At 38.2% G+C, this 15,897-nt stretch overlaps 1 protein-coding gene across 1 annotated transcript; it reads left to right on the forward strand.

Annotated features, from left to right (window-relative positions):
- The first annotated feature begins 10,972 nt into the window (after window positions 1-10,972).
- LOC103232045 (prefoldin subunit 3-like) lies at window positions 10,973-11,685 on the forward strand. Its single transcript, XM_037994902.2, has one exon. The coding sequence runs from the start codon at window positions 10,999-11,001 to the stop codon at window positions 11,590-11,592; it is 594 nt and encodes a 197-aa protein (XP_037850830.1). The 5' UTR covers window positions 10,973-10,998; the 3' UTR covers window positions 11,593-11,685.
- Window positions 11,686-15,897: the final 4,212 nt, after the last annotated feature.

Below are 15,897 nucleotides of genomic sequence, written 5' to 3' on the forward strand. Positions count from 1 at the left end.
CCTTAGATTCTTTGGTTTGGGTTTTGACTTTCACCTTTATGGTGATGACCTTTGTTCCTATCCATATCCTGAATTCTATTTCTGTCATTTCAGCCATCTCAGCTTGGTTAAGAACCATATTTGGGCAACTAGTGTGGTCATTTGGAGATAAGAAGAGGCTCTGGTTTTTTGAGTTGCCAGAGTTCTTGCATTGAATCTTTCTCATCTCTGTGGGCTGATGTTCCTTTAATCTTTATAGTTGCTGTCCTTTGGAATGTTTCTCTTGTATCCTATCTGATGTCCTAGGGGTTTGATTGTGGTATAATGTGACTTTGATCAACTGGCTTTGTTTATGGAACAGTTTTTGAAGGCCAAGGCTCACATATGAACTCCTGGACTGTTTGCTTTAATTCTGGGGGCTTAGTATTGAGTGCCTAACTTTGTTTTCCGGTTCTTCAAGGTTAGGAACCTGCTGTGCTGAAGGGGCTGATGTGTTCCTGAATGGCTGGTCACAACACTCTGATGGGTGGTAGTAGCCAAAGTGCTCCATAGGGTCGTGGCTGTGTGATACATCCTCTTTCACATGTGTCAGCAGCAGTGGCAGCAAGGTGGTGCACATGCTCATCAGCTGTGGCACGGTGCTGGTGGTTTCAGCCTCCATGCAGGTGTTCACAGCAGCGTGATGGCAGCATAATGAAGGGAACAGGGGACCATGCCAGCATCAGTACATGCATTCGTGCTGGTGTCTGTGTGACTATGTACCTCCTCTGTGCATGTGTTCATATGGGTGGCATTGTTCAGTGGGGATGAGTCCACTGGTCTCCTTGCATAGTTTCATGCCGGTAGCAGTGTCAACATGGGGGCAGAGTGCTGGCAGGTGCTGGTCTGGTGGTCTCTGTGCCCATGAATGCTCTGATGACAGTGGTGGCATGGTGGGTGCAGTGGGGTGCACTCATGCCAGCAGCAATGACACAGTGGGGTACATGTGCATTCGTGCTCTGGTAGGAAAGGGAAGGCAAGTTCTGTCCATGCACATACACACCAGCAAAGTGATTTGAGGGTTGGACATGGGAAAGGGCATGCAGGGAAAGCAGCACAGGATAGGCTGCAGTGGAGGGAGAGCACAAGTGGGCTAGTTCGTATCCGTGGAGACTGCTCTGCTGGAGCTCTCCACCTGTCAGGCATGGGCTGCCAGTGAAGAAGCTATGATTTGGGTCCCCCTGCCTGGGCATCTGAGGCTGCAATGCAAGCAGATGTGGCTGGGCTGGGGTCCCAAGAGAGGTGGGCAGACTGAGGGGTGCTCAGGTCAGATTGTCCCTGTCTCATGGGCAGTTTGCCTTGTTCTGTTCAGGTCCAACAATTTCCCTAGGGTTAAAGTCTCCCGGGGAACATGGTGAACAGGAGGATGGGTGTCCCTGACCATGCTCTATACAGATGCTGCCACACCAAATGCCCTGGGCTCTTCATTGGCTGGAGTTCTGCACCTATCACTTCTGTAAGCAGCTCTCCCTGCCAGCTCTAGTGTGCACAGGGGTCATGGGGTCTCCTGCTGCCAGTAACCAAGAGGACTGTGGCAAGAGAAGGTTGCTCCTTGCCTGCTCAACTCACTCCTTCCCGAGGAGATTTTTGGGACCAGGAATGAATCCTGGTGCATGGTAGCAGATTTCCCACCTTCTTCTCACTTCAGCTCAGCATCTGTGACTTCCCTCCACTCACTCTCAATGCCTCCCCTCTGAAGATCTGTTAGGAGAGTGCCAGTCTTCCTGATGTTCCAGTCCCTCCGTGGCAGATGTTCCTTCTGGCTGTTTCTAGTCACCCATCTTGCCTCCTTCCAGTGATTCTTTCTTCTTCTTCCCCATCCCATTCTTAAACATATTCATTGAGTTTTTAATTTTCACTATTGTATTTTAAGTCCTTTTTCAAATTATCTATTTCTTTGATGAGACATTCTATTTCATTGTTGACACTTTCTATTTTTCACTTGTTCCAAGCATGTTCATAATTGCTCACTGATGCATTTTTATAATGGCTGCTTTAAAATCTTTGCCAGATAATTCTAACACTTTGTCTTGTTGGTGTTGGTATCTATTTATTGTCTTTTTCCATTCAGATTGATATCTTCCTGGTTCATGGTCTGAAAATGGTTTCTGATTGACACCTGACATTTGGGAGTTTATGTTATGAGGTTCTAGATCTTATTCATGCCTTCTGTTTTAACTGGATTTATTTGACATTAATCTATCAGTGGATGATGGGGTAACACCTTGTCACTACCAGGTGAGGATAGAAGTCCAAGTTTCCTACTTAGCATTCATTGACACTTGGTGAGGGGCTCCTCATTACTGGTCGATAAGGTTGTAGGTTCCAGCTTCTCCCTCACACTCCACTGCTATCTCCATTTCTGGGAGGAGTAGGAGTCTTTCATTCCTACTCACTCCCTGACCTCAACTAGACCACCAAAGGAGTGGGTGGCCTCATTACTGCCTGGTGGATGTGATAGTCCCAATTTTCCATTAAATATCTTACAGCACAATAAAAGTAGGGAGGGAGAGGGATACTTTCATATTGCTAAGTGGAAGTAGAAATTCAGATTCCTTATGTGGTCTTTACTGACACCAAGACGGTGGAGGAGCTGGTTATCGCCCTATGGGGATGTCCTGTATCTCCACTGTAACTTGTCTGACACTACCTTGGTTTTGGGGAGAGGAGCCTGGGCATCTGTTTCAGCCTTAGGAGAATGGAAGTCTAGGCTTGTACCCTGCCTTTGCCAGTGCAAATGGGCTTGGGGTCAGAGTCTTTTTTATGATGTTTGGCTTAAGAAGAATAATTATTGTTTAAAAGTTTTTGGTATATTATGTTGCTCCTTTCCAGGTCCCTTGGCTAGAGTAAGCAGACTTTTCTGGGACTCTTTTATGTGGATAGATTGGCTTTGCTGAGTTGCCACCTTTTCCAGTACTCAATCTGGGATATCTCAGACAAAACAAAAACTTATGGAACTCATCATCATATTGTTCCCCATGACCTGATGTCCATAGCCAGTCTTCCTTCTCTCTACCTTTCAAGGCCTTTTTATGTTTGTTTTGTACATAATATCTGGGGTTTTAGTTTTACTTACAATGAAGAATATGAACACTTGTGTCTATATTATGTTCCCAACAGCAGAAGTCTCATAATTTTTATGCTTGAAAAGCTTTGGGAAAAAATGCTTAATGGAGATATCTGCCAGAAATGTCATAAAACACAAAACTACTAAGCATTTCTGCTGTGGGGGAGTAAACTCACTGATGCTTCTTTAAAATTTTTAGTAAAGTCCACATTCTTCACACAGAATTTTCTGTGAGTGGAATTTTCTTGATGGATGTGAAAAAGTCACTCTTCCATGTTGGAATGGTGTTGAGAATTTCTATAGACCCTTGGAAATTGTCCATGTTAATTATATGTAGTCTAATAACATTACCTATATATGACTAAAAGAAAGTGTTCTCATGAAAATATCAAACATTTTCATGCTAGGTAAGCAGGCCATTTATGTCCAGGACAGGGCCCTCACCTCTGCCCCTAACACAAGGAAACAGACCCTGTCCAGATTAGGGGAAAATACCCTAATTCTGAGAGAAAAATATAGAAACCTTTGCAATGTATGATAGAATTATTTTAAATAAATTCTCTTTAAATATAAAAGGAATAGTCAATGAAAAAGTGCAAACTAGGCTAAATATGTAAAATATATATTACTGAATGGAAAGGAGCTAAAATAAAACAAAACAATTTAAAATGACTTGCAAAAATGTCTAACATAGGTGTGAAATCAACGAACAGTAGTACTAAGTTGTAAAATGTAAAGTGATGTTTTTCAACTAATTTGTAAAAATGATTTTTTTCTCTCTCAGCAATATGTAGAACCAATGGGCAGAAACAAGTAAAAGTAAAGCAATCCCTCACCCCCTTGGTATATGAAGTGGGCATTTTCTATAGCAAGCTCTCTGTGCCACTACATACACCTCCAATAACCCCTGTTCGAACTCAGGCACACACCATTGCCCATCACACCAAGACACAGCATCCTACACTGAGGTCTTTGCAATAGTTTGCAATAGGTCTTTGATATAGTTTCCTTACTTGGGGTCTTTGCAATCCTTAAATATGCTTGATCCATTAGAATACTTTAATGAGCCAGCTATTGACCATGTGGCTGAACAAGGTATTCCAGATGTGATGAAACAACAAAGTCACATTTTTCCAAACCTAGTTGATATCCTTTGCTGAAGAAGTCTTGTCAGAAATGACCATTTCCTTTTCCTTTTTTCATAGGAAATGATCTGTGCACTCTGCACTTCAGCTTATAGCTCAACTACGGAAAGGCCAAAAGGAGGAGATGAAGGAAGGGAGGTGGATTAGAGATGGGGAATAAATTGAACAAGAATTGGGACTATTCTTGCTAAGATATGGGTTCATTTTGAAGGCGGAGGATGGAAGTTATGAGTGACTGCAAGTCCATTTCACAGTGGGGGAGGTGGACTATGCTGGCCCTGTGGGATAGGCTCCCCTAAAACATATTTGCTAATTCTATTTTCCATGTGACTACTGGGCTCAGATTTCTATGGAACGAACACAGGATTTGTGATGGAACTGTCTAAGGAATGCTCCTCTAGAATCAGCCCATGTTGGGTGGAAGAGAAAGCCTGCAGTCTCAAAGAGTATAGCCGGTAATTAATCAAATAAGTGATGAAATTTTCCATAAAATATGGCCAGATTCTTGGAGGAAGGGTTCCTGAAGGTAAACATTAAATTTCTTGGCAAACAGAAAAACTAGACTTAGTCCCCTGCCTGAAATAGCCCCTGCCAAGTTCCCACCACACCATTGGCATACCCCATCCAGACTAGGGTCCTTATTTCTGTTTTACGCAGCTCTTGCAGTCTCAAATCTTACCCAGCATGAACTGATAACTAACACCCCTTGAATAGGCTCTGCACATATATTTTTACTAAAACACCTTGTACATTCACGGTAGCCCTACTACGACAAAGAGACAACTCAACACAATCACTTAGCACTAGATTCTGTCCTGCATAAGTGTCTCTCATGAAGTCTTCAGTACAAGGAACTTCTTTCACTGTCCCCAGAACGTATGCACTGTCTACATACTAGAGTAGGTCCTGCTCTGAGAGGGGACCATGAAAACAGTAGTCATGTTGCCCATATGCTAACCATGGCACATATTTCACAACTTTATTCCTTATGAATTCTAGTGAGCCCACTGTGACCACCACTTGTACATCAGCTCCAAAAACATAGCTTATTTTGTGCCCAATATGGTGTATGTCCTCACCTCTGCTGTCTTACCTGAGCCTGCTCCACTTCTCTTTAAGTCCATACATGGACATGCCACACAGCTTTCTTACTCATTGCAGCCATCACAGTTCAACCCTATCATAACTAAGGGTGCCATTTTGTCTATTTGAATGCACTTACCAACCAACCCTCAGTTTGAAATAGTATCTGGTAGTGCTGATGTGAGGGGGAAAAATCTTACCTGTTTCCTTCCCTAGATGACACCCACTGTTCATAATGCTTGTTAGTCATGACCTTTTCCTTTCTCTGGCCTGCTGATCCTATTATGCAGCACATAGCTCCTTCCTGGACAATATAATGTCAGGGTGATAGGGTGAATATATGACTAAATCTGTGCTCACTGAGTGACAGAGTTTGAGGATAAACACTGGATGAGATTTCATGAAGAAGTCTAAGATTTTTTTTAATTGATGTGGAGGTTCTTGGTCTGAAAAGTTTTAATCAGGAAGTCAGTTTGTGAATAGAAAAAGCTTCAACTAAAAATAAAATCTCAGTTTCATAGGCTGATGGGTTTCTCCTGGAAAAAGGCAGTCATTTTGGAAACTAGAAATTCCTTGCCTACCCTAATGTCCTCACCATAGGCCTGCAGTCATCAGTATAACCCATGTCCTAATCCTCACATCTGAAGCTTCCACTATTTATAAAACAAACATAATATGGCATAATGTCCTCATTTATGAAAATAGAAGTACATGGTATGAAAAATCATATTAAGTTTTGATATAGTTTCCTTACTTGAAAGCTGGATAAGATTTAATGGAATATACAACTTGAAAATATCAATGACTGATTCCACTGAAAATGGCAAAGTGGAGAATTCTAAAACATTATCCAACCACTAAATCAAATATTAGCCTGACAAAAAAAATGTGTCAGAACCAACTTTTTCAGAATGCTGGAATCTAATTTTAAAAACTTACAATTACCAGGGAAGTGATTAATCTTAGTGAGGGAATATTGTGGCATTTTAATTTATCCACATACCATTCCCTATCTCCCATGTCAGTCATGGCTATGGAGATGGTGGCTTGTGTTCCTGATGCAGCTTGCTTATGCCAGAGAAAGCAATATAGACCTTGCTCTCAAAGTATTTTGGTTTTGTATTTTGACCTGTCTGGTGGTTTCCTGAGGAATAAGATAAAGGGCTTGCCTTTTCTTCACCAACTATAAAATGTTCTCAGGGCTGAAGTGGCCTCCAGCGCAATATTTGTTGAAAACATTTAAATGCAAATATACTAGCTGCATCTTTCTTGGTCAAGGAATAACAGGGCGGGTAAACTGCTAACAGACTGAAAAGCCTAGGAAAAAAAAGTCTGGGAGGCCAGGCACGGTGGCTCACGCCTATAATCCCAGCACTTTGGGAGGCCGAGGCGGGTGGATCACGAGGTCAGGAGATCAAGACCATCCTGGCTAACACGGTGAAACCCCGTCTCTACTAAAAATACAAAATATTAGCTGGGCCTGGTGGTGGGTGCCTGTAGTCCCAGCTACTTGGGAGGCTGAGGCAGGAGAATGGCGTGAACCCAGGAGGTGGAGCTCACAGTGAGCCGAGATTATGCCACTGCACTCCAGCCTGGGTGACAGAGCAAGACTCTGTCTCAAAAAAAAAAAAAAAAAAAAAAAAAGTATGGGAAAAGAGATATATGAGGATGTTCAGGCAATGACACATGTTCAGAAAATATCTGAGAAGACCCAAACCTTTTTTACTTGGCTGATCTTCGTGCTCCACACACACAGGAAGTGAAGTTTAATGCAGAACGTTTTAGTCCATTCATGTTGCTGTAAAAGAATACCTGAGATTGGGCTGGGTAATTTATAAAGAAAAGAGGTTGATTTGGCTAATTTTTCTGCAGGCTATAAGAAGCATGGAAACAGAATCTGTTTCTGGTGATGGCCTCTGGAAGTTTCAACTCATGGTAAAAGGTGAATGACAGCCACATGTACAGAAATCACATGGCAAAATGGGAAACAAAGAAGAGGGGGAGGCAGGTTCCAGGCTCTTTTTAACAACCAGCTTTTGTAGGAACTAATATACCAAGAATTCACTCATTACTGTGAGGACAGCGCCAAAACATTCATAAGGGATCCACCTCATGACCCAAACTCTTCCCATTAAGCTCCACCTCCAACATCGGGTACCAAATCTCAACATGAAGTTTGGAGGGTCAAATATCTAAACTATAGCACGGAATTATAAACGGCCTGATTAAACCTGAAAGAACACTACTACACAGAGTCAGTCAGCAAAGACCAAGAGAGCCTGTTTTATGTTGTTGTTCAAGGCCCTCAAGAAAATCTCTGTCAAATCATTAACTGACCACAAAGCTAATGCAACATAGACTTTAATGATCACACATGACAAAAAATACAGACTTTACAAAACCAATTTTAAAAACTTACTAAATAAGCAAACAACAGCAATCCACAGAAACAAAAACACACTCTGGAAGGATAAAATCTTATTTTGAGTTATCACATAATAATATTTAAAAGTCTACTTTTCAATAACAACATAAATAATAAGTTAGGCAAAAAGCAAGAAAGTATGGCTTATGCATAAGGAAAAATATATTAACAGAAAATATCATTGAGAAAGCTGAGGCATTGCACTTAGAAGACAAAGAGTTTAAAACAACTGTGTTAAACATGCTTAAAGAGTTAAAGAAAAGCATGGCAAACAGAGAAAATCAGGAGAACAATGTTTTAGCAAATGGAGAATATTAATAAAGAAATAGAAATTATAAAAAGGAACCAAATGAAAATTGTGGGGTCAAAAGTACAATAAATGAAAAAAATTACTGAACAGATCCCAAAGCAGATTTGAGCAGTGTAGAAACAATTAATAAATTTGAAGATAGGTCGATTGAAATGATCAAGTCTAAGGAGCAGAAAGAAAAAATAATGAAGAAAATTGATAAAGCCCAACAAAACTGTGGGAAACCAGAGCATATAAGCATGCACGTAATGTGAGTTTCAGAAGGAGAGGAAAGAAAGAAACAGGCAGAGAAAATATTTTTTAAAATAACTGCCCAATCCTTTACTAATTTGATGAAAGGCATGAATCAACATATCCAAGAAGCTCAACAAAATGCAAGTAGATAACCTCAAAAAGAATCATACTGAAACACATTATAATCAACCTGTCAAAAGCCAAAGACAGAGAGAATCTTGAAAGCAACAAGAGAGAAAATTCATTATGCATAAACAGTTCTAAATAACTAACAGCCAATTTTTCATCAGAAACCATGGAGGCCAGAAAGCAGTGGGAAGACATATTTAAGTGTAAAAGGTAATAATAAAACTCTTCCATCCACATGTCTATGTCTGGCAAAAATCTCCCTCAAAAATTTAGAAAAATTAAAATAACAAATAAAGCCTGTGGGAAATTTTCACTGTAAAGCTTTCTTATAAGAAATTCTGAAGGAAGTTCTTCAAGCTGAAAGGAAAGGACACTAGATAGAATCAAAACTCTATGAAGAAAGGAAAATATTGTTAAATATAAATACATAGGTATGTATAAAAGCCAGTATTCTATGTTTCACTTGTAACAACTCTCTATATTAAAAGACAAATTTAAAAAATAATTAACAAAATAATTAACAACCAAAAAAAATAACAAAAATCTATGTTAGTAGGCACATGTATAAAGATATAATTTGTGACAATAACTATATAAAGCACAAAAGAAGAAGATGTATAGGAGGAGAATTTTTGTATACTAAATTGGTATTAATTCAAGCTAGATTATCATAAATTGTAATCCGTAGGTAACCACTAAGAAAATAACTAAACATATATAGAGAAATATAAATAAGAAAAGAACAAAAATGGAACAGTAAAAATCAATCAAACATAAGACAACAGAGTGGTGGAAGGATTAAGGGACAAAAAATATATGACATAAAAATTGAATAGCAAAATGGCAGAAGCAAGCATTTTATTTTTACTATTCACATTAAATATAAATGGTTTAACCTCTCCAATTAAAAGGTAGAGATAGGCATAATGGATACAAAAAAATGTCACCCAACTGTATTCTGTCAACAAGAGACTCACTTAAATCCAAAGATACATATAGACTGAAGGGTAAATGATGGAAAATGATATTCCATGGAAATAGAAAGCAAAGGAGAGCAGGGGTGACTGTAATAATATGAGACAAAATAGACTTTAAGTCAAAAATTGTTACTAGAACAAAGAACATTACATATTGACGAAAGGGTCAATTGATCAAGAAGATATGAAAATTATAAATATACATACCCCTAATAACAGAGCCCAAAAATATATAAAGCAAAATAAATAACAATTTAATGGAGATATAGAAAATTCTCAAATAATAATTGGAAACTAAATTACTCCTCACATTGATTGATGGCTAGAACAACCATACAGAAAACCAATAAGGAAATAGATGATGGAACAACTTTATAAACCAACTACACTTACTAGACATATAGAGAACACTGCCCCCAACAACACAGACTACACATTCTTCTTAAAATTACATGAAACTTCATCCAGAATAGACCATAGTTAGCCCACACAGTAAGTTTCAATAAATTTTAAAAAATTGAAATCATACACAGTGTTTTCTCTGAATGAAATTAGATACTGATAATGGAAGGAAAACTCACAAATTTGTGAAAATTAAACAATACACTCCTAAAAAACTAATGGATCAAAGAAGAAAAAAACAAGATAAATTGACAAACATTGTGAGAAGAATTAAAATGAAAGCACACAAAACCTACACAGTACAGTGAAAAAATGCAGACAGGGAAATTTACACATGTAAATGCTTACCTTAAAAGGTGAAAAATAAGTCAAGCCAATAAGCTAACTTCTTTTTATCTTAAGGACCTAGAAAAAAAGAAAACTAAATCCAGTGCAAGAAGAAGAAAGAAAATAATAATACAGATTAGAGAGGAGATCAACAAAATTGAGGAGCAGTAAACAATACAGAGGATCAATGAAACCAAAAGTTGGTTCATTGAAAGTTCAAAAACATTGTCAAATGTTTAGTCATGACTAAAGAAAAATAGAGGAAACACAAATTACTATTACCAGAAATGAAAGTGGGAATAATATTACTGACTTTACTGAAATAAAAAAGATCACAAGAGAATATTATGAACAACATAAATAAATTTGATAGCCTAGATAAAATGAATAAATTCCTGGAAACACACAAACTACAAAAAATGACTAATGAAAAATAAAAAGCCTGAATAGGCTATTACAAGTAAAGAGATTGAATTAGTAATCAAAAAACTGCTAAGAACAACAACAGAAACCCAGAAGTATATGGCTTCACTGGTAAAGTCTGCCAAATGTTTTAAAAATTAACATCTATCTTTTAAAGCCTATTTCAAAATGTAGAACATAAAGTAACACTTTGTAACTCATTCTATGAGGCCAGCATTACTCTGATACCAAAGCCAGAAAAAAATATATCTCAAGAAAGGAAAACTACAGAACAATATTCTATATGGACATAATGCAAAAATCCTCAATAAAATACCAGCAAGACGAATGCAGCAGCATGTAAAACGGATTATGCACCATAACAAAATGGGATTTATCCCAAAAATCCAAGAGTGATTCAACATACAAAAATCAACCAATGTAGATGACTTCAAAAAATATTGGAGTAGATCCCCAAGATGGCGGCCGCTAAGGACAGTTGTGGCAAAGGAGAAATGGCCACAGGGAATGGGCGGCGGCTCCACCTGGGGATTCCTGAGGCAGTGTTTGTGGAAGATGTAGATTCCTTCATGAAACAGCCTGGGAATGAGACTGCAGATACGGTATTAAAGAAGCTGGATGAACAGTACCAGAAGTATAAGTTTATGGAACTCAAAGTTGCTCAAAAGAAAAGAAGGCTAAAAGGTCAGATTCCTGAAATTAAACAGACTTTGGAAATTCTAAAATACATGCAAAAAATAAAAGAGTCCACCAACTCAATGGAGACCAGATTCTTATTGGCAGATAACTTGTATTGCAAAGCTTCAGTTCCTCCTCCTGATAAAGTGCGTCTGTGGTTGGGGGCTAATGTAATGCTTGAATATGATATTGATGAAGCTCAGGCATTGTTGGAAAAGAATTTATCGACTGCCACGAAGAATCTTGATTCCCTTGAGGAAGACCTTGACTTTCTTCGAGATCAATTTACTACCACAGAAGTCAATATGGCCAGGGTTTATAATTGGGATGTAAAAAGAAGAAACCAGGATGATTCTACCAAGAATAAAGCATAATGCTGGCAATTAAAAATGTGGTTCAGTTTTCCAAGCATGTTATCTTAAATACCCCTTTATCCTTACAGGTTGACGTAACTTTGAATGTTTTAACAGCAAGAATTTAAGAAAAGATAAACATCATTTTATTTATTTATAAAAACAAAATTAGTTTCAAATATTTTTGACATTGTGGTTTATTCCCACATTTCTCAGCAAAGCTAATGGTATTTTAATCATTATTTTTGCCTGTCATTAGAAAACTCTTAGCTGAAATGGCCGAAAACTGTGAGACATGCTATGGAAGCTGAATGTCGGACACTAGCACATTTACTTTTTCCCTTTCTAATTGGCTTATGTTACTCTCACTTGATGTGGTTAAACCATTTTAGAGGTAGAGAAGACAGACAGTTTGAATATTTGTGAACTTGTTTTTCTTTGGTATATTTAGAACTTAGTGGTCCTCTGTTGCTATTGTCTTCTATAAGTGGGGTTTCATGACTCACTGCTTAACAAATAACTATCTACTATGATATTCTGGACATTTCAGGAAATAGTAATTTGCCTTGTTACACAGTGAAGGGGCTATTAAGACAACATTTTTTCTAACCTCAGATAAGTGCAGTGTCTTTGCAATGCCAGCATAAGGGAGATCTTGGCCAACGTGAAATAAAATTACTCATTCAAAACTCTGCTTAAGATGATTTTGTAGTTCTTAACAGTTCTCCAAAGCGTCTTAAACAGGAATATTAAGATAAATGTAAATCTGCAATGGCTGAAAAGAGTTGTGAGCTTTTTTATTCATGATAAAACCTTATAAGAATCGTAAAAAAAAAAAAAAAAAAAAAAAATCCCCGTGGAAAACTACTAGTACATTGGTCAGTTCTGGGTGATACAGATTCTGATGAAAACATAAATGTATTAGTTCATCTCTGTGTAGCAAAAAGTACACTTATATAATGTTTTGTACTTGTATTTCATGATGTTAAAACAGTGATGCTAAAACTAAAATAAAAAAAAAAATTTGGAGTAAAACACTTAAAGAATCAGTTTTCCAGTGCAATAGCAGCTAAGGTGGGGATGGAAGCCCATGTTTCTCATGTAGATTGCTGACATCTGGAGACTAATATGGACCTTTTTCTTAAAATGTTGAGATTGTGTATTTTGACCTTTCTGCTGATTTCCTGAGGGACTGGCCACAAAGTCTGTCTTTTGCCACCTGCCCCCGACTACTGCTTTCTGGGCAGTAGTGGCATCTGTTGAAATATATAATCATACACATCCCATTCTTCCCTTAGGAAAAGGACTGCAGATAAGACAAGCAGCTGAGAGAATTTAAGAGCCCTGAAACAGCAGGCTACAAAGCAAGGTTTTACTCAGGAAAACAGAGTGAAAAATGCATGTGCATGCACAGGGGAGAATGCATACTTAGAAAACACCTGAGTGACCCCTAGGATTCCAACTTCTGGTGGATCTGTGGACTCCACACAAGTAGAAGTTGAAAGGTAAAACAAGATCCCAAGCAGCTTGGTTTAGCATAGAAGGAACACCCTAGTAAAGAGCTATGCTTCAAAGATTGGGAGAGTACTAATTTTTTTTAACCATGTGGTTCCAAATGTTTAAAAAAGTTTCTGTTGGGTCATTGATTGACCATTGAGATAATAGAACAGAGATATTAGTGACCACACATGACAAAAAATACAATCTTTACAAAAATAGTTTTAAAAATTCACTAAACTAATGGATGATTGAAGCCATCAAAAATCAACAAAAGCAAAGCCAGAGAGTAAGGAGGAGAATCTAATTTCTAAAATTACTACACAATAATATTTAAAACATCCACATCTCAACAAAAAATACAGGCTACACAAAGAATTATGAAAGTATAGTTCATTCACAGGAAAAATATGAACTAACAGAAATAATTCCTGTGAAATTCTAGATATTGAATTTAGTAAAGGTTTTAAATCAACTCTCTTTAAAATTCTCAAAGAGCTAAGAGAAAATATGAACAAATAACTAAGGGAAATTGGGAAAATAATGTGTCAACAGATAGATAATATCAAAAAGAGACAGAAATCATAAAAGGAATCAAATAGAAATACTGGTGCTGAAAAGCACATTAACTGAACTCTAAAAAAAATTTACTAGAGCAATTCAACAGCATATTTGAACAGGCAGAAGAAAGAATCAGCGAACTTGAAAATAAGAAAATAGAAATTACCCAGTCTGTGATGCAAAAAGAAAAAGAATAAAAGGAAATAAACATTGCCTAAAATACCTATGGGACAATGTCAAGCATAACATACATATTACAGGTGTTTCAGAAGTAAAGAGAGAAAGAGATAGGCAGAAAAAATACTTAAAAAATAATACTCAAAAACAAAATTTGATGAAAAACATAAATTTATACATGCAAAATCTCAATTAACTAAAAATAGGAAAGATTCAAAAAGATTCATACTGAGACACAATATAATCATACTGTCAAAAGCTAAAGATAATGGAAAAATACTGAAAGCAACAATATAGAAGCAACTCATCACATACAAGGTACTGTCAAGAATATTTTAAGAGCTGACTTTCTATCAGAAACCATGGAAGTCATAATGGAAAGCGATGGGTGCTTTTTTAACTAGTTAGGAAAAAAGCTTCACAATCAAAAATTTTATGTATGGAAAAATTTTTCTTCAAAAATGAAAGAGAAGTTCAAACATTCCTCAGATAAATAAAAACTAAAGGAGTTTGATGTTAACATATTTGTCTTACAAGAAATGCTAAAAAGGGTCCTTCATGCCAAAAACGAACAACATTAGAGAGTAACTTGAAGAAATAGAGGACATCAGTAAAATTAACTTTATAGGTAAATACAAAGACAGTATTACTGTATTTTTGGCTTGTAATTTCATTTTCCATTTCCTACAAGATTTAAAAGACAAATGCATAAAACTTATGTCTACAACAATATGCGCACAAAGTATAAAGATGTAATTTGCCACAAGAGTAATGAAAAGGATAGTAATGTATGGTAAAAGAGATTTTTTTATGTTAACAAAGTTGGTATCAATTCAAATGAAGTTGTTATACATTTAAGATGTTAATTGAAAGAAGGCCTCCAGTGGGGCATGCCCAAGATAGCCAAACAAGAACAGTTCCAGCCTCCAGCTCCCAGCATGAGTGACACAGAAGACGGGTGATTTCTGCATTTTCAACTGAGGTACCAGGTTCATCTCACTGGGGTGTGTCAGTTGGCGCTAGTCCACGAGTGCAGCCAGACCAGCAAGAGCTGAAGCAAGGCAAGGAATCCCCTGACCTGGGAAGCACAAGGGGGAAGGGAATTCCTTTTCCTAGCAAAAGGAAATTGAGACACACAACATCTGGAAAATTGGGTAACTCCCACCCTAATACTGCGCTTTACCAAGGGTCTTAGCAAATGGCACACCAGGAGATTATATCCCACACCTGACTCAGAGGGTCCCACGCCCATGGAGCCTCCCTCATTGCTAGCACAGCAGTCTGAGATCTAACTGCAAGGCAGCAGCGAGGCTGGGGGAGGGGCACACACCATTGCTGAGGCTTAAGTAGGTAAAAAACAAAAGTTGCCTGGAAAATCGAGTTGGGTGGAGCCTACCACAGTTCAAGGAGGCCGGCCTGCCTTTGTAGACTCCTCCTCTGGGGACAGGGCACAGCTAAACAAAAAGCAGCAGAAACCTCAGCAGAGGTAAATATCCCTGTCTGAGAGCTTTGAAGAGAGCAGTGGATCTTCCAGCATAGAGGCTGAGATCTGAGAACATACAGACTGCCTGCTCAAGTGGGTCCCTGACCGCTGAGTAGCCTAACTGGGAGACATCCCCCACTAGGTGCAGACTGACACCTCACACCACACACAGTGGGGTACATCCCTGAGACGAAGCTTCCAGAGCAAGAATCAGACAGCAACACTCGCTGTTCAGCAATATTCTATCTTCTGCAGCCTCCGCTGCTGATACCCAGGCGTATAGGGTCTGGAGTGGACCTCAAGCAAATTCCAACAGACCTACAGTTGAGGGTACTGATTGTTAGAAGGAAAACTAACAAACAGAAAGGAAACACGAACCAAAAACCCCATCAGTACGTCAACATCATCAAAGACCAAAGGCAGATAAAACCACAAAGATGGGGAAAAAGCAGTTCAGAAAAGCTGGAAATTCAAAAAATCAGAGCACATCTCCCCCTCCAAAGGAACGCAGCTCATTACCAGCAACAGAACAAAGCTGGATGGAGAATGACTTTGATGAGTTGAGAGAAGAAGGCTTCAGTCGATCAAACTTCTCAGAGCTAAAGGAG

Source organism: Chlorocebus sabaeus, chromosome X (assembly GCF_047675955.1).
Source record: "Chlorocebus sabaeus isolate Y175 chromosome X, mChlSab1.0.hap1, whole genome shotgun sequence".
Classification (NCBI taxonomy): Eukaryota; Metazoa; Chordata; class Mammalia; order Primates; family Cercopithecidae; genus Chlorocebus; species Chlorocebus sabaeus.